This window comes from Pleurodeles waltl, chromosome 2_1 (genome assembly GCF_031143425.1).
Source record: "Pleurodeles waltl isolate 20211129_DDA chromosome 2_1, aPleWal1.hap1.20221129, whole genome shotgun sequence".
NCBI lineage: Eukaryota > Metazoa > Chordata > Amphibia > Caudata > Salamandridae > Pleurodeles > Pleurodeles waltl.
The window spans coordinates 378,388,281-378,412,526 of NC_090438.1; the positions used below are offsets into that span (position 1 = coordinate 378,388,281).

The 24,246-nt window shown below is 45.1% G+C and overlaps 1 protein-coding gene across 5 annotated transcripts in view; it reads left to right on the forward strand.

Annotated features, from left to right (window-relative positions):
• Window positions 1-24,246, forward strand: part of SYTL4 (synaptotagmin like 4) — a 585,230-nt gene that overhangs the window by 471,702 nt on the left and 89,282 nt on the right. For all 5 annotated transcript variants that reach the window (XM_069212747.1, XM_069212740.1, XM_069212773.1 and 2 more), the window contains 2 exons: window positions 1,168-1,258; window positions 1,392-1,495. In XM_069212747.1, coding sequence (XP_069068848.1) covers window positions 1,168-1,258; window positions 1,392-1,495 — 195 coding nt within the window. The remainder of the gene's footprint in view (window positions 1-1,167; window positions 1,259-1,391; window positions 1,496-24,246) is intronic.

Genomic DNA, 24,246 nt, shown 5'->3' on the forward strand with positions numbered 1-24,246 from the left:
TAGGGGTGTTCTCTTCTCCCTGTCCCTCTTTCTGCAAGCTCGGATCTCTGTTTGTTGTAGCCCCCAGTCAAGATCTCGGTCCGTACTCCAGATGGACGTTGTAGCCTCATGGCCCTCCCCAGTCACTCCTCAATTCGGGCGGGATATTGCTGCAGCCCGGTCCCACCTCCCCACTTCTCCCGGGCCTCGATTGCACATCTCGTCCCTGATTCTGGATGGGGGGGTCTCTCTGCAGCCTTGTCCCACTGCCATATTGCGGCAGCTGTCGCAACCCAGGCTTCTCTCACTGGCTCCCATGGCCCCCAATCTCACCCCTGTTGACTGTGCGCTCCAGGCAGGGGCCATGCCCAGCACCCCGTGCAGCGCCTCCTCACTTTGTTGGCCCCGGGGATTTATCACTTCTTCCAGGTCTCTCTAGGTCACCAATCCTTCTACTATTTAGGTCCCATGCATGGCTTACGCCACCGCCTCTCTGGGGGTCCATGTGGCTTCTGGCACCTGTCAGCACTCTTTCTGGTGTGACCCAGGCCGATCTCCTGGGGATTAGGGGCTTACACTGCTTCCTCACGCTCTCTAGCCGCTGATCATATCTTGCTGGCCATGCCCCACACCAACAGTCCTCCCTCACACTGGGGGGCCCCTCTGCAGCCCATCAACTTTTCCGGGCCTGCTCCTCTCTCTTCGGCCACGGCCACCTCTCCTGCTCACCTCAGTCACCAGGTGCTCTCCGCCTTCCCCACGGCTACCACACCGTCGCCTTTCGGGTGGCTTCGCTCCCGTGGGTGCCTCCTCGCCTCACCACTGGGGGGGGGCCCGCTTCTCCTTCCCCGGCAGCTGCATCCAGCCGGCAACAGGTCTTTCATGGGCAGATGACGGAGGGGTCCAGAGCACTCTTAGAGTGCGACCGCCATCTTGACGCCTAAAGCCACTCCCCTATTTTCTTTTCTTTTTTTTTATAACCTATCCAGATTTTTTTGAGTAATGTACCTGGTAATCTTAAAATTTTAACCCATCCATAAATAGCGTTCATCTATGGTAATCTGAGTGCAAGAAGTATGTGGAGTCTATAGTACCATTTTATTAATGTTTAAATATATTTGTATGTAATTGTCACTATCGAAACCTGTCTTGACTCAGTCCTTGACAACTACATTTTATTTCACGCAGGAAACCCGCTACGGAAGCCGCAGTGGAGGGTCAGCAGATGAAAATGAAATGATATTTAAAAAAAATCCCCAAAAAGTCCTGAAACCTTCTGGTAAGAAGAAGCAACTTTGACTGTGACCTTTGATTTCTCATTCATGCCCTTCAAACCAGAGTACGTTCCATTTGAGAGATAGTGCATTTGATTGAGGAGGATGGGTTTTCTAACCCCAGTGTCTGCTTTTCAGATTACAGCAAGTCTGTGATGGATCTGAGGCCTGAAGAATTGGGGAGCGAAGGCAGCTCCATGGGTGATCGAAGCAAGTCTGTCCCAGGACTTAATGCTGACATGGTTTGTGTTTAATACTCGGCATGTTCACTCACAAATATCCCTTTTTTTTTAAAAAGGAGTAAATCTCAGAATTCTCAATTTTGCAATGTTTAATTACCAGTCCAGATAAGCAACTCTACTTATTGATGTGACTTTGTTTTTTGGAAATGGGCTGCTGCTTCATAAGCTTCCTTTACTTTTTCTAATTACATGGAATTAGATTGATTTGGAGGTAAAGGGTTTTTAAAGGGCCCAAACCAAATGTTTTTGAGGATATGCCAATAGATGTTTTTAAACAGACGGTGTCTAAATTAAGAAATGTGCTGCTAAATGTTTGGGTTTATGTTTCTTCCCGTAATTTAGAGTGTCTGCTGGATTTGTAATTTGTGCTTTTTTAATGAGATTTCTGATTGGTTTCCTCTTGGTCTTAGTGTGCACATCTCTAATAAGGCGCAAGATTTCGTCATAGCATTGATATTTCAGACTCCATGATGATCTTCAGGTTGGCAATAAATGTCACAAGAAAATGCTTCTGCCTAGTGAATTACATGTGGTTCAACCAATCACTAGGCTAGACTCAAATCTTTGCAATCTGTACTCTCTGCTATTGCATCTCAGAGAGAACTCTACAGTGAACATTCTGACAGTCCAACTTAGATTTGACCAAAGCTTCAACTACTGCAGAGCTTCAGCAACTGTTTGTGATGCTATCAGATAAACGTTCAAGGGTTGATGATACCGAGATTCTGGATGGTATTGTAATCTTTTGTAAACTATAAATATGACAGAATATTATGAGGAGAGCAGAGGAGAATAAGGCATCAGCTTTGGACCAGATAACAATTGTTTTATCTGCATTCTGTTTCAAGCCTCTACATTACAATCATGCTTTTCTATTTTCAGCTTCAGGTAGTGCCCGCAAATATATCTTGTTGGTCTTTTACTTACAAACAGATTCTGTGAGTCAGAGCCCCGTTCATAGGGCCACTGGGTGAGCAGGAGCTACTTGGCCTAACTGTGGGGGTTGATGCCTTTTACTCCTGAGGTTTTTGGGCCCAACTTACTATGGCTCTTGGGCAGCGGGGTCAAACAGGGTTGTTTCTATACAAACAGAGTACAAGAAGACATCCACAAGTTATACACATAGTCCCCTGAGTTCAGGGCTGCAGTGTTTTTAGGCAGGTCCCAGAGTCCCACTCCCCTCTCTTCAGCAGTAGTGGTTACTCTCCATTAACTAGAGGAGACTTTCAGGTTAAGCCACACTAGCTATCAGTCTCGGGACTCCCAATCGGAGTCTTTATTAAAATCGTAAGTTTTCCTGCAGCAAAGTGCTATTCGGCAGGCAAGTTTCCTCTGGCTTTCTGGCTTATGAAATGGTCTTACCCACACCAGCAGGGCAGGAGCAACCGGAGTCTTCAAGCATGCCACATTCTGCATTGAAGCTGCAGCATTTGTCTCTTGTAAGTTCCTCACATGCAGCCCGGGAGGGGCAATAGTTGGGTGTCCTTGAGTTCCCCACACGTGGTCCTCCAGAGGCAGTTGCTGGAGGGTCATCAGTGCTTCTCTAATGCTTGATAAGATTCTTGGGATCCTCCCCACATGTCGGTGGGGGTGTTGCACCCCGCCTGCTTCCGTTACTCAGTCAGGACTTAAGCCTGCTTTGTTCACATTGGTAGCCTCTTAATCATGACTAGTGTTTCAACCAGACCACACTCCTTTCCTTGTCCCACTGGCTCCCATGTCATTAAGGGTCACAGAGTTCACTCATTACACAGAATGCAGCCCAGTCGCCATAGCAACAATCTTCATGGAGGCCCCACCTAGCACACAGGGTTGCCGACTTAACCTGCCCAGGACAATGACCTGATCGGTACAACAGCCGTCTCCTCACAGCTCGCTGTAGTGACCAAATTGACAGGATCCATATGGGATTTAAATTCCTCCAGCACTTTCCTCTCCCTCACAGGGCACAGTGGTCTTGGCAAGCAGGCAGGCGCTGGTGATCCAGGGGCAGGTGGTCTTGAAGTCCCTAAGTGATGTCCTCTCATCCAGCTGGGAGACTGGCAGGCCTTGACCCCAAGTCAAGGCTTGCAGAGTGTCTCCACTCACAGCCCCACTGACTGCCTGACAGTTGACAATTTTTGGGGGCCTCAAGCCCCTAATTATAGTCTGTTTCCAGACACCAAATGTAATTTAGAGTTTGAGTCTTTGAAGTTTATGTTGACGGACTTCTTCCTTTTAACATGCCCGCTCCTCTGCCCTGCCCTTCCTCCAGACTCCTAATCTGACCCACAACACACTCCATGGTAGTGACTAAAGGTTTGCACCTGAATGTCGGTCACAATGATATTTGTATGGGTATGTGACCCCTCGGGCCAATCACAGCTCCCCAGCCACTCCATAGCCCTCCTGCCTGCCGCTGACAGCTCTGCCCATATTTCTGAGCCTGATTTCTACAGCTCTGCTTACATTCCCGAGCCAGATTGTAACAGCTCCACCCACATTCCTGACCCTGAATGCAACAGCTCCACCCGCATTCCTGAGCCTGATTGCGTCTGCTGACACCCCTGCCGATGCCTCCTTTGCGCCACTGCCGTCCCGCCTCCCACCTTGGCCACTCCCACATCTCAGGACATGTAATGGAGGCCACCCCCCACCAAGAAGCTCCAGGCCCTAGATGTTGGACACCCCATCAACAGCTGCTTCATGGCCTCCCCAGGCTCAATCAAAAGACCCTTCACCTGCCTGTACTGAAGTTTCTCCTGCAACTCTGGCCCACCTGCACACACTAAAGCCCACACTGCAACCACACAGAAGCCTACGAACAACCAAGCACCACTCCAGTGCATCCTGCTAAACGCCTGCTCCTTATGCAAACATGCCACGGAAATCTGGGATACCATCACCACCTATGACCCGGACAGAGCCTTCTTCACTGAAACATGGCTAACAGCCTCCTCAAACCCCGACATTGCTGCGGCCACCCATGACGGCTACAAGATGATACACCGAAACCGCACCAACAAACATGGCAGGGGCATCGCCATCATCTTCAAAGGAAACCATCCATTGCAGCATCTCCGACGACGACTCTCTTGGAGCACCTCAACTTCTGACTCCAGACCGATGCCAACACCACAGTATGAGGCACCCTCGCATACAGGCCCCTGGGACCATGTCCAGCCCTTTGTGATGCCATCGCCAACCTTGTAACCCCCTTTGCCATCAACTCCCTCTACTGTGTTCTACTCAGTGATCTCAATTTCCACCTTAACAACACCAACTCCACTTCCCTCAGAGCTTCAGCAACATCGGCCTCAGCCAACTGATCACCAAACCCATGCACAAAGTCAGGCACTCACTGGATGCCATATTCACGTCTAGTGATAGAATCAGTTTCACCCATGTGACTGAACTCACCTGGACTGGCCATGTCATCGTCCACTTTACTATCTCTAATTCTCAGCACACCACCTCCAAGCACCTCAGCACCCCCCACAAAGCTTGGGTAAGGTAAATAAGACCCTATAGGCACAACCCAAGCCCACTGCAGACCTTGAGCTCAACTAGGCCGTCCAGAACTGCACCATCTATATCACCAAATCTGCCGACAGTCATCCTGCTGAAACCAGCTAAAACCAACAACACCGCCAAACCAGCAAGATGGTACACTCCGGAGATCAGACACTGCAAAAGCGACTGTCAGAGACGCAAGAAACATTGGTGCATGACCAAGGACCCCTCAAATGGAGGTACCTACAAAGCAGCCCTCAACAACTACCACCACCACATCAAGGCAGCAAAAAGCAGCAATCACTGCAGCATGGACACCCCAGCCAACCACATGAAAGAACTCTTCATAATCAAGGAATTCTCTAATCCGATAGCCCCAGAGACCACCACCCACCCATCCCAGGAACGCTGCAACACACTCGGACTACATCCACAGCAAGATCACTAAAATCTTGACCCCTCCAACTCTCCACCTCCAGCCTAGACAACATCTTGCAAGCAGCGAACACCAGCCACACGATAACCTCCCGGTCCCAGATTACCACACAGACCACTGCAGCCATCATGACATCCATCCGCTCCGGGATGCGCGCCGACCCCTACCCCCACTGGATTTTCAACCTCAGAGACCACACTATTAGCACAGAACTAACCTGCATCCTCAACACCTCCATCTCCACGTCAACCTTCCAAGACAAAGGGAAGCTTGCAGAGGTCAGACTCCTAAAGAAACCCTCCGCCGACCCCCAGCGACCTAAAAAAACTACAGACAGGTCTCCTTGCTCCCCTTCCCAGCTAGAGTGGTCGGGAAAGACATCAACCAACAGCTCACCAATTACCTCAAATGAAACCACCTTCTTTACAGCTCACAATCAGGGTTCCGGGCCAGCCACAGCATGGAGACTGCACTGATCGCCGCCCCGGACAACACCAGGACCCTCCTTGACAGACTCCATAACATGGGCATTCAACAGGACACCCTTAAGTGGATCACCTCTTTCTTCTCAGGCCGCTTACAGAGCATCCGCCTTCCTCCCTTCAGTTCTGCACCCAAGAACATCACCCACGGTGTACCCCAAGGATCCTCCCTCAGCCCAAACCTGTTCAACATCTAAATGACCCCCCTTGCAGACATCGTCGGATCCTGCAGACTTAATATAGTCTCCTACACCGACACTTGGCTGATCCTCTCGTTCACCGAAGTCCCACACAATGCCAAAGCCAACTTCTGCAACGCCGTGACCAACGTAGAAACATGGATGAAAAACTGCTGTCTCAAACTAAACACTGACGAAACAGAAGTCCTGTTCTTCAGGAAGAACACCTCCATAAGGGGCCTCAGCTGGTGGCCAGCAGAACTCAGACCAATGCCTTCTCCATCAGACCACAAACGAAACCTCAGCATCAACCTTGACTGCAAACTATGACAAGTAAACTCAGTCTCCTCCTCTTTCTACGCCCTCTGTATGCTCTGCCAAATCTTCAGATGGATCACTACCAACACGAGAAAGACAGTCCCACATGCCCTGGTGACCAGCCGCCTCGACTATGGCAACACTCTCAACGCCCGTGGTGTCTTTCCAATTACTTAAGACTCCAGAACAGAACACTGTAGCCAGACTCATCCTCAACCTCCCCCATGTGCTAAAGCTTCACCCCACACCTCAGGAACCTCCAGTGGCTCCCCATCCAGACGTGATGCCAATTCAAAATCCTCACACTCTTATATAAGGCTTTCTACAACCTAGGTCTGTCCTACATCAACCATCGACTGAGATTCTATGTCCCAGCAAGATAACTACACTCCATCTTGCTAAACCTTGCACACACACACCGCATCCATCATAGCCGCAGCAGAGGCTGCTCCTTCTCCTACATAGCAGCCAAGTCCTGGAACTGCCTGCCCCTCCACCTGTGAACAGCTCCCTCCCTGGCGGACTTCAGAAAAAGACTCAAGACGTGTCTTTTTCGACAAAGACACAGCACCCTTAGTGCCTAGATACCCTTAGGGGTGATAATGCTGCGCTTGACAAATGCTATGATTGATTGATTGATATCAAAAGGTTATTTCTCTCCTTCCTGAGGTGTGTCCAGACCTCTTCCTAGTGAGCTCTGTCTGAATCAAAGAGCACCTTTTGACGTGTTCTGAAGAGCCTGGCTCTTTCTTCCTCCAATGTGTTCTACCCAACTTACAGGATCTTCTATGTGTTGTACCATTTACACATATGCCCAGCACATGCATTATGGCATACACACACTGCACCATCCCAGTATTATAGCATTCACAGGCACACATACAACCAGGGTGTGTATAACACAACCTCGCTACGCAGCACTGCACACCAGACTGATGTAGGCCAAGGGTGAGTTAAGCACAGAGCGGTGGAATTTCAAATGAGTGAACCTGTACTCCTCACTTCAGTGGAACAGGTAAAAAGGCCTGTGCACTCCTACTGATCCTTACACGGTACGCTGCCACTCCCACACGTATGCTGCTTAAGAAAGACAGATAAGGATGACCCAATAGCCCCTTGTGAGCTTGGATGTATATATTAAGTTGCAAACAAGGAAATAATCAGTCCGGTATTTGTGGATCAATCGGAAAGCTAATGAATGGCACATCTATTCATAAGGACATATTTTGAATACAAACGGACAAATAGAGTAAAAAACTAAAAATAACTCTTTACCAGGACAAAAACAAATGAAAAAAAAACATAATAAATAGCAAAACAACAGAGGGTTGTAAGGTTTCTAGCAGTCCGCAACAGAGTGACCCACAGTAGTTGCAAATAGCATAATGATAAAGGTCACGTCAGTATTGATCCACTCTTGCGACAAAGTAATAGTTCTGTTATAGATCGGTTGAGGAGATCACTTATATGATGACGGACACTATTGGTACTCAAGAAGCAAAGAACAGAGCGACGTCAACGTTTTGATCTATATGTTATAGTTAATATGTGGGACCATCTTCAGGATAATGCTTAGAGTAAATAATTCAAACCTCATTTTTTTCTACATAGAAAGAAATAAAAAAAGGTTTTTCTTTTTTTTTTTTACTTAAATTTGTTCACCTGGGACAATTCAGAGGATACCAATAGACCTGGGTGTCACACGTATGAATATACAGCAATGCATTCATGCAGCCCATGAGTCAGACTCCAAAATAATCAAGACCACAGAGAGCAGTAACCTGTGGAAGTTCTGCCAACTGTATCACCCTGAACAAAAATGAGTGTGCTGAGGTTTAATAAGGGCAAATCGTAAAAGCTGAATATAAAGGCTGGACGTTTGTCAGTAACTAAATATCTGTGTGTAGAAACATATTTCAATCATTTGATGAAACAAAATTATTATGGCCACCAAAACAACATGCAACTCATTTGAAATATCTCACCGTGTTTATTTGGGAGGGTACCGAATAGTGAAAAAAGCAACAAAAAACAAAAAAAAGGGGGCGGGTGTAATCTGTTTTATTTCCAACTTAAAAAGGAGAGGCACTTGAGCATCCAGTTTGTAAGGTGGCTACATTGCTAACGGAAGTTTGAAGGAATAGATTGGTCATTCACAAGTGCGATTCTGCATTGTTGCTCATGGATACTTCCAAATGCAAATTGAACGCAGCTATATGGGGAACATTATGAAGCTGCGCTAAAATTTTGCAAACAACTTGGCTAAGGAGACAACCAAATGTGCAGCCATGTTGGGGAGCTGTTTTAAACAGATAGTGAATGTGGATTTTTCTTAATAGCAGTAATAGATCACAATGAGAAAAAAATAGGCAGAGCAGATATACTGGGAAGCTGTGTGAATATGTGCAGCTTCAAAAATGTCATGTTAAAAAAATAAAACATAAAACTGTTCTTCTGCTGAAAGCTCGACCGCAGCTTGAAAATTGTCCATAACATGACCATATTGTAGTGGTTAGACCATACATGATGACAAATGAAAATGATTAATTAAATCCAGTGCAATAAACACCTACGGCTGTAGGCTACAAACATACCAAATCCTTATAAAAATATTTAGAATATTTAGGCCGTGGCGGCCGGTAATTTTAGGGAGGGGGGGATGGGCAGGAAGCTCAATCACACTCACGCTTATTCATTCACACACGCATGTACATCCATTCACAACACTCATCAACATTAAAACCTACATGCACGCACTAAACATTCATTTAAAAAACACACACACATTTACCTTCGGCTCGGAGGTCCCAGAAGGGTTGGGACTGCTGCCTTCCCTCCCTGACTGACCCTAGGTCAGCCAATAAGGGAAGGCAGCAGTCCCAACTTCGTCACAGAGTGTGATGGGGTCAGTGAGACTTCTGACCCCTCCCCACTCTGTGATGAGGTGTCACTGATTGACACTCGCCCTGAGCGCTTCCTGGCTTAAACCTGAAGTGCCCAGGTCAAAGTCAATCAGTGCCGCTTCCCCTCGTCAGCAAAGGGAAGGGCCTCGAAGCACCTTTGCTGAGCTGAGGAGATCATGCCCATAGAAGTTGTGACCTCTTCAGCCAAGCAAAGTTCATCTCAGGCAGCCAGGAGTCTGCGCAAATCGTGAATGTCTCACTCCTGGCTGCCTAATCTGAACATGAACAGTGTCTGTCAGGCTGACCTTTGCTCAGCCTGACAGACACTCTTCATGAAGGGCAAAAGGTGGGGGGGTGGGGCCCCTCCGCCCTAAAGGATGGGCTGCGGCCGACTCTAGGTATGAAATACAGAAGCCCACTATCAGAGTAGCGCTTTACTCAGTGAGACAGACCTGGTTTGTGTCCCTCCGCAACAGCAAAAGTCAGCATCAAGGATCCATCAGGGCAGGGGTGCACGTCTATCACTGTGGGAGAGGCTTTTCCATCCCAACAATGGATCATCAAGCACATTAAGCCATTTAGGTGCATAAGATCTAATGATTATATGATGCAAATAGCTAGAGATATGAGTTGTGCCTGGGTGCGCCACGGGTGCTAGGTTGGAGGGGGGAGCAACTTAAGTCCTCTGCCTTGCCCATTATACACTACTGTCAAATAAAGAGATAAAGCACTGATGCTCTAGATCGAAAATCTCTACCACTGATCCAGTAACACAACCGTAGGGTCAAATACCCCTGAGGAGATACAGACCTCCATGATATGCCATATATCATCCCAGATAGTTACCAAGCCCCTCTCAGTGCTGTGTGTCAGTAGAGAATCCTGGTTGGTGCAATTTATTTTCGATATTGCACTTATTGTCATGCCTAGGAACTATTACAATTAGCTCATCATTTGTAATCTCCCTTCATAGCTAGCGAAGACCCTTCAGTGGGAAGCTTCCCACCCTTTTCCACTTGTTAAGGGGTCCTTTTGCTGTGTGAAAGGTCACCTGTCTTGCATGTTTTCCTGCCACTGTGAGGTGAGCTCCCCAGTCCCTGTTCCCAGCGCTGGAGGTTTCTAGCACATGCTTTTCTGACTGTGACCAGGGCAGGACTCTAGAGGTTCTGAGCACATTTCTAAAGACCTACTTATGCATTCTAGTGGACTGGGAGGTTTTTAAAATAGACCTCTCATGAAAAGCACTTCTGTATCCCTACCACACAGATTTCTAAAGTTAGCAGTTTTGGATGGCAGTGTTTCTTTGGTCAGAAGACTATTGTTGGGGTCCTAGTAAGCAATAGTTAATTAAGTGGTGCTGCCATTCCCCAATCAGACAGTTTATACCTCACCATTGTGTTGTATTTACTGAGGCTGGACTATATATTTTCTTTTCATTGTGCAGACAGTATCGCAGGATCTGCTCACACCTGGGCACAAGAATCTTCTTCACAGTAGTCTGTATAATTGTACATAATTGGCAGTCAGGAAGTTTTAAGTGGGATAGCGTCTGCCTTCTGATGGTGTACAAGGGAAAATAATCTGCATTTCAATGGCATTACCAGAACTTGGGTGGATCAGGAATGGTAATTGCTGCAGAGTGACCAGGCACTCAGAAGAGTATAATCCGGTTAGATCAGTGGGAAATTGTATCCCTATGTGGATGGATCCAGAAGCGGAGAAGAAAACACTGATTCAAAGTTGGTGTTGGTCAAAGTCTTTAATCCTTAGCGTTTGTCATAGATGAGTTTTTCATTTGTGTAGAGAGACAGCCTGTCATCTATGACAAACGCTAAGGATTAAAGACTTTGACCAACACCAACTTTGAATCAGTGTTTTCTTCTCCGCTTCTGGATCCATCCACATAGGGATACAATTTCCCACTGATCTAACCGGATTATACTCTTCTGAGTGCCTGGTCACTCTGCAGCAATTATCATTGTGTATCTAGATACACAACTTTCAGTGCCCATTGGGTAGTGGGGCACTTGACCAACTTGGCACCAGATTCTTGTTTCTTTGACTTTGTTGCTCAATACTTACTGTAACGTCACGGAGGTGCGGCACCTTGACCGCCACTACCCTTTTTCGCTGGATCAGGAATGGTGTTAACCTCAAATTTCATGAGAATGTGTCCAGAGACCAGGTTCAAAACCGCATTTTAAAATACAGTCAAATAAGAAAAGATTCACTCAAAAATTAAGTTCTAGTGGGGGATTTATAAAAACCATGGATGTTTATTACAAAATTCAAACGTTACAATGCAGAAAATCAGCAATTGTCTCATTTGAATTCCTAAAATATTCTACAAAAAGGCTGTCAGCATTAAGAACAACTATGGATTAATAGGCAATATCAGAAATAGACTAAGGCCTGATTTATGTTTAGATGGATGGGTTACTCCCTCACAGCAGTGATTGATATCCTGTCTGCTGAAATATAAATCTCAAAGCATATAATGGAATTTATAGCTCAGCGGACTGGATGTCAGCCGAAATATAAATTGGGCCTTAGGCCTCAATTTACAGCACAGTCTGTAAGAAATCGTACAGTAGCACAGGAAAGGCCAAATTTAAGGGTTCATGTCGCCATTTTCTCCGTAAGAAGGTATTAGAACTCGAAAATCTTTGTGGTGTGAGCAAAGAATTACATTTTCAACCAATCAACTTGCAGATTTATGTCACGTGACCCCCTCTCTTTAGCCACTAACCCATTACATGAATATTGGTTCAGCCTCTCTGCCCTAATATCATCTGGAGGTGGAAAGACAATTTAGTTAGATAAACAACAGTCAGTCATTTTGAATTAATGCAATACTGCGTGCAAGGGAATGGTTACAGTACGCCCTCTAGCAGTTTTTTTTTTCCAAGAACAGAATCATTCAGAAATAAACAAATCCACATCTTGCTTAACTACATGCAACGGAAATACAGACCGAAAATAAACATGATGCTGTGACATCCAAATTGAACAAAATTACATTGATGCCTAACTGAGACCTACTTAGCATAACCCAGGAAACACACTTTGGCAGGTCATAACACATTTGTTTTAACTGTATCTGCTTCATATCCGTATAGAAATGCAAATTCAAATGTAGATTAATTACTCAACAAACTATACTGTTTGCTGCTATACATGCTATCAGATGTAGATGATACTAGTGATAATGTATATAACAAACTGTGTGCAAGTATACCCTCAAATCCTGAATACATTGTTAAATTGTGTGATGAGGGGTAGAAGTCCTGCCCTCTAGGAGTTCTAGGTGCACACCTCTATGAAAGTTTTCCTAATTTGGCATTATTTGAGTACTAGGATCTGAAGATTCCTCGTTATATTATTTATAGGCATTAATAAGAAGTTTACTGTTATCCGAAATGAAGGCACAACGCACTCACCTTCAAAACCCTACATACTCCACCCTCCTTCGCGAAGAAAGATTTCTGGTGCAAAGTTGTTCTGCGTAATCATCCCGCACATAGCAATTAAGTTATTTATCTGGGTTACTGCACCATCAGTGTTAGAAGCAAATCAGTCTACAGAGCGTAGATAATCTTCTATTTTTCGCATCACTCATACCCACTCAAATAAATAGAATCATAGCTCCTAACACATCCAGCATGGCTTATCCAATTCATCTTTTTCAGTTGGTAGTCCCTCAGGAATACCAAAGGAGCAAACAACGACCCCAACACCACTGCCCTGCTCGACAACCTCGCCAACCTCGGCTTCAAGCAACTGGTGAACACCCCCACCCACATCGCCGGACACACGCTTGACCCCATCTTCTCCGCCAGCAAACACGTTTCCTTCAGCCACGCCTCCGCTCTACACTGGACCGACCACAATTGTGTCCACTTCACCTTCAGACGCGAGACCCGCCACCTCCGCACTCAACCCATCCCTCGTCGACAGTGGAACAAAATCCCCGAAGAACAGCTTTTCTCCACGCTCATGGACAACCAACCTACCTTCACCGCCGACCCCAACGACGCAGCCCTCAGCCTCACGAACTGGATCACCAACTGCGCAGACAACCTCGCTCCCCTCAGACGCCTTCCAAGACAGGCCAACACCAAAAAACCTCTCTGGTTCTCTGACACCCTTAAAGAATCAAAGAAAACCTGTCGCGCCCTCGAGAAAGCCTGGCGTAAGGACCACACCGCAGACAACATGAGCGCCCTCAAGAACGCTACCCGCGAACACCACCACCTGATCCACGCAGCCAAAAGGAATTTCTTCACAGACAGACTGGACAAAAACAGCAACAACAGCAGAGAACTCTTCAGCATCGTAAAAGAGTTCTCCAACCCCAACGCCATCACGCCCTCACAAGACCTGTGCAACTCCCTCGCCACCTTCTTCCATCGTAAGATTACCGACCTACACGACAGTTTCGGACACCAGACCCATCCGACCAACACTGAACCCACACCCCCAGCCATCACCCTCAACGCCTGGACCCACATCAACACAGAAGAAACCAAAACCACCATGAACTCAATCCACTCCGGTGCCCCCTCAGACCCCTGCCCACACTTCATCTTCAATAAAGCCGACGACATCATCGCCCCGCATCTCCAGACCATCATCAACTCCTCGTTTTCGTCTGCTACCTTCCCCGAAAGCTGGAAACACGCTGAAGTCAACGCCCTACTGAAGAAACCTACGGTTGACCCAAGCGACCTGAAGAACTTCCGCCCCATCTCGCTCCTCCCCTTCCCTGCCAAAGTCATAGAGAAGACCGTCAACAAGCAGCTTACCAACTTCCTTGAAGACAACAACCTTCTCGACCCCTCTCAATCCAGATTCCGAGCCAACCACAGCACTGAAACCGCCCTCATCTCAGTCACAGACGACATCCGAACCCTGATGGACAACGGTGAAACAGTCGCCCTCATCCTCCTCGACCTCTCGGCTGCTTACGACACCGTCTGTCACCGCACCCTAATAACCCGCCTCCGCTCCACCGGGATCCAAGGCCAGGCCGTGGACTGGATCGCCTCCTTCCTCTCCAACCTCTCTCAAAGAGTCTACCTCCCACCTTTTCGCTCAGACCCCACCGAGATCATCTGCGGCGTCCCACAAGGCTCCTCGCTCAGCCCGACACTCTTCAATGTCTACATGAGCCCCCTCGCCGACATCGTACGCAAGCACAGCATCATCATCACCTCCTACGCCGACGACACTCAACTTATACTCTCCCTCACCAAGGACCCCACCAGCGCAAAGACCAACCTGCAAGATGGTATGAAGGACGTCGCAGATTGGATGAGACTCAGCCGTCTGAAACTGAACTCAGAAAAAACGGAAGTCCTCATCCTCGGTAACACCCCGACCGCCTGGGACGACTCCTGGTGGCCCACGGCCCTTGGCACCGCACCGACCCCCTCAGACCACGCTCGCAACCTCGGCTTCATCTTCGACCCACTTCTCACCATGACCAAACAAGTCAACGCCGTGTCCTCCTCCTGCTTCCTCACCCTCCGCATGCTCCGGAAGATCTTCCGCTGGATCCCCGCCGACACCAGAAAGACCGTGACCCACACCCTCCTCACTAGCCACCTGGACTACGGCAACACCCTTTATGCTGGGACCACCGCAAAACTCCAGAAACGTCTGCAACGAATTCAAAACGCCTCCGCCCGCCTCATCCTCGACATACCCCGCAACGGCCACATCTCCGCCCACCTGAGATACCTGCATTGGCTTCCCGTCAGCAAAAGGATCACCTTCCGACTCCTCACCCACGAACACAAAGCCCTCCACAACAAGGGACCAGAATACCTCAACCGCCTCCTCAGCTTCTATGCCCCTACCCGTCTTCTCCGCCCCACCAGCCTCGCTCTCGCCGCCGTCCCTTGCATCCGCCGCTCCACAGCGGGTGGGAGGTTCTTCTCCTACCTGGCGGCCAAGACTTGGAACACCCTCCCCACCATCCTCAGGACCACCTAGGACCACTCCGTATTCCGGAGACTCCTCAAGACCTGGCTCTTCGAGCAGCAGTAACCCCTTCCCCCTAGCGCCTTGAGATCCGCACGGGCGAGTAGCGCGCTTTATAAATGTTAATGATTTGATTTGATTTGAGCAACTGCATTCCCAATTATGAGGCAGTCTTTCCATAGACATAATACATTTCTCTTAGTATTCACTCTTTACCAATCAGATATTCACCACCAACAACATAACTCATTTCGCACTCACTGTTTCCAACGAACTCCACTGACCTAAATCCTGTAAGTTCATAATGCACAATACATAATTCACCCTTTCTCTCATGCTCCTTTCTTGATCTCGGATGCAAATTTAAATTCCGTAATGTTTCTGCCACTTCCGTCTGTTCTCTAATCTTACTCCATTTCAGTTTCTCAAAATGTTCACTCCTCTCAATGTGTTTAAAGAACTTGTGCTCCTCATTACTCAAACTACCAACAATACCCCATTTGCAGTCGGTTTAGTATATTGAGTTAGGTTATTCAGCCATTTACAAATACTTAGAATTGGCATCTAGAATACAGAACATTCAGAAGCCGAAATTTCTGCCAGGGAAGAAATTATTGATTATTAAATATACTAAAATCCAGTAGAACACCCTGCTCTAGCATTTTTTCCAAGACTGGCTTCATTCCTTTTTCTGCTCCTCAGGAAAGTTTGTATTACTGAAATTTGGGAAAAATTGCATTTGGTTTGACCTGTTTTCTGACTGGCTTTGCTCTTGATCAGGCATTTCTATTTTACTGTAAAATCCCATACCTCTTCTTTCAAGGGATGTCTTAAATTGAAAGACAGGTCATCTATTGTAAGAACTGGAAACAGAGCAGCTGAACTAATTCTTGTGATTTTTATTTTTTAAATACTGAATCTTCATCTTGAGTCCTAATTGCCACTATCCAATAAGCAGTAAATCATGCAATTCACCTTACTAAGTCAATCCCTGCCAAATACATCAATGGGACTTCAGTCACACAATATGAGTTTGTGACTGTTCTCCATTGACCATATTTTAACTGAAATATTTGCTGCGACCTGATTAGTAATCTGTTTATTTCGGATTCCAATAACTTGGACTTATTTTCCAAAAAAGAAGGGTAGGATCGGATCCTTCATGGAACGAACTTTGGAGCAGGTAGCATCTATCTATCAGAAATGATAGAGGGTGGCCATTCACATCACCATCTATATATGGCCCACTCTCAACTCCCTCTACGACCGAACCATGCATGCAACCATCCCCCACTCCTTCAGACAAGCCATTGTGAATGTATTGCATCCAGTGATAACAGGGGAAAGTCACTGCTTAGAATTGATGGATTTTGTTGATACTGTAATTTTTATGGCGTCCTAGTTCCCAATGTTTGCTGCAGCACTGGAGCTATGGGCGTATTCAGATGGAACTGCCCATGGTTTTGCAAGTTCTTCTGTTGTGCTGGGATATCAAATTGTGTCTGAACCCGATCGCATTTCCCTGCATCTGAGGAACAGAATCATTTGGAATTTGATCTCGGTTCAGTTCGCATTTCCAGTGCCTGATTTTCATACAAATGTGCAAGCTGTGCTCTTCTTCAGCAAACTGACCTTCTCATTACTTCCAGAATTGTTCACAAAACCTCCGATTCGACCCTGAGTCTGCATTTGTACCGGATCACTCCTTGTTCCCACTCCTTGCATCATTTTTGTCCAAATTAGCAATGTTAATTTCTCTCTTCACAGGTTGTGTAGTAACTACCACTTCAACAACAGAATCAGTATTTTTCTGTCCACAGCTGTTGTTTTCTCTCTAGAACCAGGTAAAACTGACAGTATACGCTCAGAGATGCAGTTGCAGTAGTATTGACACTTTTGGTACTGTAAACATCCCTGTTCCCTGCTTACTTGTGCTTGGCTCGCCACTTGCACCACCATCAAGTATTTGTGATATTTGTGCCTGTACACCATCTGTGTAAGGAGGAAGTAATTTAAGAAATTATCCTCCTCATCTAAATCGATGTCTTATTTTTGTTTTGTCTGTCCCTTTCAGAATCGTCTTCTTTGTATTTGTCTGACTCAATAACTATTGCAGGGAAAACTTTCACCCCTTCTAACATGTCCTCTCTCCGTGCCCTCTTCTGATTGACTCACTTTGATTCCATCCACTGAATCATTGGACCTCTAAACTGGCTCTTTATTTTCTTTCTCTCCTTCTCTATGGCCATTCAATCCCATTCGTTTAGTACTTCAAATTGCGTAGGTTTAAGTTGAGGCTTTTTCTCACATATTGTCTGACTCGAGAAATCAAGCTTTCTAGCATTAAAAGTACTCTCTTATCGAAATTGCATGTCCTTGTCACCAAAGGTATACTCATACCAGTAGTTCAACCATGTAGACATAAAGAATCCTACATATGTCATCATTTCAAATGCAGGTGAACATTCAGGAGGAATCTTTTGTGCCTCCATAACAGATACACTCCGGATGTTAGGCTTTTTCAATGCAGTAACCATTTTTCGCTCAAAATGATCCAAAAACCTCACAAAATTAACAAACCAGCAACAACTAATCCTAGCACTGCGATTCCAAAGGTCAGCCAATTACAGCATGGCTACACAGCAACCAGCCAATGACAGCATGACTCCATGATGAGATCTTCACAATCCTAGTGTGACTGTCCGTGTCAGTCAGCAAATTGCAGCACCGCTTTTTGATGAATAGGGAAAATAATGTGAAACCTTTTAGCAACAAACACACACAAAATAAACAAATAAAATATTGTCTTCTCAAGCTAAACAGGAGAAGATCAGGAGATTAAGTGAAAAGAATACATGTAATTGTCAATCACAAATTCACACTAAAGGAAACTCCTGTCCAGTGGTAATCAACATCTGATCAGTGCACTTATTCTCGTGCACTGAAGAGCAAGTAGCTCCAACACAGATTAAACAATTATACCTGAACGAAAACTAGTTAATTAAAAAAAAAAAAGTCATCAGAATCACAGTAATCAAACCACCACCTGAACCAAGGATCAACACAGGCCCAAACATCTTGCATGCAGTGTATCAATTTGACTCAACACAAATCCCGTAACTACAAATCCCATAATGCATTACTAGCACACCAAACACCCTCAATGTCAAGGATAATTCCACCCTCCTAAAACTCACAATCGTTTTGCTCATAAAAAGCACTATAACAGCTCTGATGTTCCAGGATTCAGCAAATAATCCAAATGTGGATTTAGTAATGCAAACAGAAATCCGGTCTAGATGTAGGGCCAAAAATAGTCTCTGTAACTCCCCCTTGTCCCTCGAGCCATCCTCTGCTTCCAAAAAACTGAGTGTGCAGGGACCCGTGAAAATAATCTGCATTTCATAGGCACTCCCAGGAGTTTGGTGGACTGGGCACAGTGTTCACCTCAAATCACGACACAATTTGTCCTAGGTACAAGGTTCAAAACAGCATTTCAAAATACAGTCAAATAAGAAAGAACTGATTCAAACGTGAGTTTTAGAACGGGATTTAGAAAAACCATGAAGGTTTTTTTAATTAAAATTCAGAAGGTAAAATTAGAGAAATGCAGCAATAGTCTCCTTTGAAAGCATAAAATAATTGCCATAAACAGTAATAATAACAAATGCAGAATAACAAGCAAAATCTGAAATAGACTAAGACTCATGTAGACCAAAATTGGTAAAAAAATTGGACAGCATCCCTAGTAGCACAGGAAAGCTAGCTGTCTCACCCACAAATTCAAGTGTTTATCTAGCCATTTCTACATATTGAAGCATTAGAAAAGCAAACTCATTGCAGTGTGAGCAAAGGATTACATTTGTAACAATTAGTACTACAAATTTATATCTCATCCCATAACCCTACACCTTTAGCACTAACCCACTCCATGAATATTTAGCCCCTCTGACCTAATGTCATCCGGAGGTGTCAGAACAAATTTGTCAATAAATGTGAATGAATGTAATACCGCGTGCCAGCCGAAGGTGCATGGAAATTTGTCATAATAGGCTCTCTAGCAGGCTTTCTTCAAGAAAAGTGTCATTCAGAAATAAATCCTCATCTTGCTGAACTACGTGCAGCAGAAAATAGACATGATGCTGTGACATCTATTCTGAACAAGATCGCATTCAGACCTAACTGAGAAAACACAATTTGTTTCAGCTGCATTAGCTTCATGTCCATATGTACATGTGACTTCAATTGCTCAGCACACTATTAATAATGCACACTTGAATAAAACACACAAAAGCGTCATCACTTCCTTTCCTCTCTGCTGTCTCATTCAGGAGGGTTCCTCTATCGTTTGCATGTAGGTTTACTGTTGCATCCAGTTAGGTCATTCCATTTTCCTGTAAAACCTGGCCGTTTGTGGTAAACTTTTTTCAATTCATCTCTGCATAAGAACAGAAGACCCAGCAAGCCTACCAGTGAGACCATGCTCTTGATATGGCATCTTCTCTCCATCACTCAACGAATACCAAGAGTCCAGGCAGCATCCTAAAAGCGGATTTTGCAGTATTTATGAATTTATTTAGATTTAGTTAGGTCGCACAATTGCCAACATCATTAGAGCACTTTGGAAAGAAGAAATAACAAATTAAGAGCTAAATCAGCATAAACAGAAGCAAATATTTTTATGTATGAGGCAAGGGAAGACATCATCAAAGAGTTGAATTTAACAAGGGGCTCACAAGATGTGTTTTTGAAAGAGAAGCTTCAGCTCGAAATAGGTTTCTAGAGAGGCAGTGGATCATAGCTCTGCAGAGATAAAGTTCCAGATTTTGGTAGCACTCCCAGGGAAAAATTGTGTCATCACCTGTTCTATTTTGAAAGTGAGAAATTCTAAACATAATGTGTCCTAGCAGAGTATGAGACTTGAACCCACAAGACTATTTCAGATTTGCTAAAAGGTACTTAGCCTGAATCTTTTAGGTGGAAGGACCCCTACTGACAAAAATTTCAAAAACCTGGTACTCCTCATCGACAACCATAAACACCCCCAATTCCCACAGCAAATCATTTTTACAGGGGGGAAATAATATTAAACCGTGTTTAATGCACCAAATGTTAGTGGTTGATTGTGGCTCTGTGTCAGAGGTTTACCACACAGCTCAAACAAAAAGTCTCCTTAAAGAATTGCCCAAAAATGCACAATAGTACTTTATTTTTCACAGAGAAAACCTAACTTGACAAAGCTTATTTAGATTACAACACCTTTCTGAACTAATGTGATGGGTGTGCCTGTTTTTCTCTAGAGAGACGGCCAATGTGTGGTTGCACCTTATTAATACCAGTTTAACATCCAAATATAGCAATAAGCAACAAAAAGGGGACCAGTCCAGCTTTACAAAGGATCTTCTCGCTGCTTGGCAACATGTATCTCTGCTTTTTAGTAACTTTTGAACCGTTTGAGCTATAAATATGCGGCAGATGATGAATTATGTGGCAAATGCAGCAAATCTGTAATTATGCGAAAATCCTTGCGGCTGCACAATTGCATAATTCCAGTTGCCCGAGGTATAAATGCTGTAATGTATGGGCTGGACCTTTAGTGCACGGCATCCAAGGAGAACCATGCTATATTTCATGGGATGCTGACGGCTTGGCTTTTACAACTACATGGACCTGGCGATTACTGAACATCATTCATCATAATTAAAACATACCATTTACAGTCATTAATGATGAACTGTAAGGCCCAAGTAAGATGCTTTCTTTAGTTCTAGGGGAGGAAGTGGTTGCTTAATCTTCTTTCACACTGTCTTTCTAAAAAATAAGGTTTAACATTATAAAAACAGATGCCTGTATTTTAGCCAAAACTGACTCCTGGTTATATTAGTTTGCTGCTGTTGTTGATTTCTTCTTTTCAGGTCTTTCACCGCTAGGTAGCTACCTATCAAATAAGGGGCACCTTAAATGAAAAATAAATGTAAAAGTTGTTACTCTGTGGGGAATGCAATATAGTGCATTTTGTAACCTATATTAGTTAATGCCCAACAGAGGTCTGTGTGCAACCAGAGAGCCACATAATAAAATATTGATTGGTGCAGTGCAGTGGAGAATAGTGGCTTGTGTATTTTTAGCGCTACGAGGTCACATCCTGTGACAGAAAGCACTGTGAATATGTGAGTCATTACATTTGCATTACACACAGTATCAAATAGATTACTACAAAATGTTCAAAACACTTTACGATAAAATGGTGCTTCCAAAATAAAGATTTTTAGTAATACCCAGACTGTATGTAATACAATTTATTTTCATATCTGTACCTTCAATGCCTCCTCAGGGATAGTAAACACATTGTTAATACAATTGCAGTTGAAAGCATGCACTTCACAGTTCAGTTGTTAGCTCTTTTTATTACCACTAAAAAATAATATATCTTTGTCCTCACAAAGCTTCCAGTGATTCGATCAATTAAAGCCAGTACAGACTCCCAAGCATCCTTTACATTTGCAGATGAACTCATAGCACATATCTGCATTTGTTTCAGGCAAGCAGGCACCCCGGCAAGAATGCTTGTTTAGCTGTCTGCCCCTCCCTCAGTTTCACTGAGCAAGAGATGACAATTCAGATGAAGCGTTTTAAACTATCAAAATTAACGGTCCCAGTGCGGTTGTCCTTTTCCAAAATGAAGGCTTTAGATTTGAAGCAGAAGGGAGGCGCGGGAATGCGTGCCCCCCTTCCTGTGAATCCACAGCCCTCCTGGGGGTCGCATCCCACAGATTGAAGACCTCTGGTTTAGACCCTTGTGGGTGATGAACACCATCTAGGTTTCCATGTGTAACCATCTTATAGTTTCGCTGACCAAATATGCTGCAGAGTTAGGCGCAGGCTTTGGGAGGGGTGGGTGTGGTTTAGTAAGTTATATTCAGTACAAGACAGAAGTAGGGATTAGTCAAGAGTTTTAAGGTCATATTTAGATATGAATTTGTAACTTTTAAACTGAAGGCACAGTTGGAAACACGCACCTTTTGCCATGGTGTTAATTTGTATTTGCTAGTTGAGTCTGTTGTCAAAAATGAGCCCAAGAGATTTGGCATTGTGAGCAATGACCAGCTTGCAGACAAGGATCCCACAAGCAAGAAATCGTGATTGGACAGATAAGGTGAATTGTTTGGATGGTAAGTAGAAATTCATTTTAAGGGGTTAGGTTTCAAATGATAACAGGTCAAATAGTCTTGAGCTGGTTGCAGTGTTTGGGCAAGAAGAAAAACATTTTTGAGGGAGGTATTCTTGGAAAGATTAGTGTATCCTCAGCAAGTTGATATCTTGGTTTCCTGAGTTTTTGAGTAGGGCTTCAAAGAGTTCAGTTTGAAGATTAAAATTAACAGGATCCAGAATGAAGTCGTACACTGTACCCTTCATTAGCACAACCAGATTAGACTAGCAGTTGTCAATGTTGGTCTGCTGGAACCAGCTAGAAAGATATGTCAAATCTTTTTTGTTTGTTGAGAATTTGTATGAGCATGTCTTATCAAGAAACTAGAAAAGTAAGCAAATGATTGTTTACCACTAAAGTTGTTTCATTCAATGGCAGATTTATCATACTGCATCACGTAAGGTAACATATGGGCAAAGCAACACCAAGGTCAGATTTACAAAGCATCTCGAAGCCACCTTGTGTGGCCCTGGGGTGCATGGTAAATCTAGAGTAACACAGGGAAGCGCCCTTTGCCCCAGGGAAGCGTTGCATTGGTGGATCATGGGTGTTCTCCCACATCCACTGATAGATTTTGGTGCATTCCCAAATTTACCCTGAGTGGTAGACCTGGGAATGCTAAAATGCCAGTGAAGGCGTAACAAAGAGAAATAAACATATTTCTGTAAAGAATATATTTATTTCTCCTCATTCTTTCTTTTTTCTACTTGTCCTGTAATCTGCAGCACACTTAGAAAGAGGAAAAAATGCTTGAGGAGAGTTTTTGTGCAGGAAGGTGCAATTTAATGCACTAAAAAAATCCCTCCTATAACGTAGACATCCTTGCACAGTGGTGCAAGGATGTCTGTATTGGCATAAAGCAGCACATGGTGTATCAGCCCCAAAAGAGGACTGGAATGTGCCATATAATGTTAAATATAATAATGTTAAGTTCGATGGCATATGTTGCTGCAGATACACATGTTTGGAACAGTCCGCTGCCTGGTGTTGGGCTCGGAGTATTACAAGTTGTTTTTCTTCGAAGAAGTCTTTTTTGGTCACGGGACCGAAGGACTCCTCCCTCTTCGGCTCCATTGCACATGGGCGTTGACTCCATCTTAGATTGTTTTTTTCCGCTGTCGGGTTCGGACGTATTCCTTTTCGCTCCGTGTTTCGGTTCGGAAAGTTAGTCAGAATCTCGGAAGAAAGCGTTGGTATTGTTCCGTTCGGTATCGGGATAGTTAGGTACATCGACACCGATCATCGGAAGACTTTGGGGCAGTTTCGATCCCCCATCGGGGCCTGGTCGGCCCGACCGCGTGCGACATCGAAGCCGATGGAACGGACCCCGTTTCGTTTCTGCCCAAAATGTCACAGTAAGTATCCTTATACAGATCAGCACTTGGTCTGTAACTTGTGCTTGTCCCCCGAGCACAAGGAGGATACCTGTGAAGCCTGTCGAGCCTTCCGGTCCAGAAAAACACTCCGGGACCGAAGAGCCAGGCGTCACCAAATGGCGTCCACGTCGACAAAACAACGTTTCAACGACGAAGAGGAAACATTCTCGGTTCCGGAATCAGAATCCGGAGACTCCGACGTCGAACAACAGCAACAAACTGTGAGTAAGACGTCGAAAAGTAAATCCATCGACAAACCGAAAGCCCAGGGGACGCCACTGCCAACAGGCCATGGCTCGACCCATAAATCAGGCGACCCGTCGAAGGGGCCGAAAAAGGGCACGCCCATAGCGAAGACACCCGACTCCGG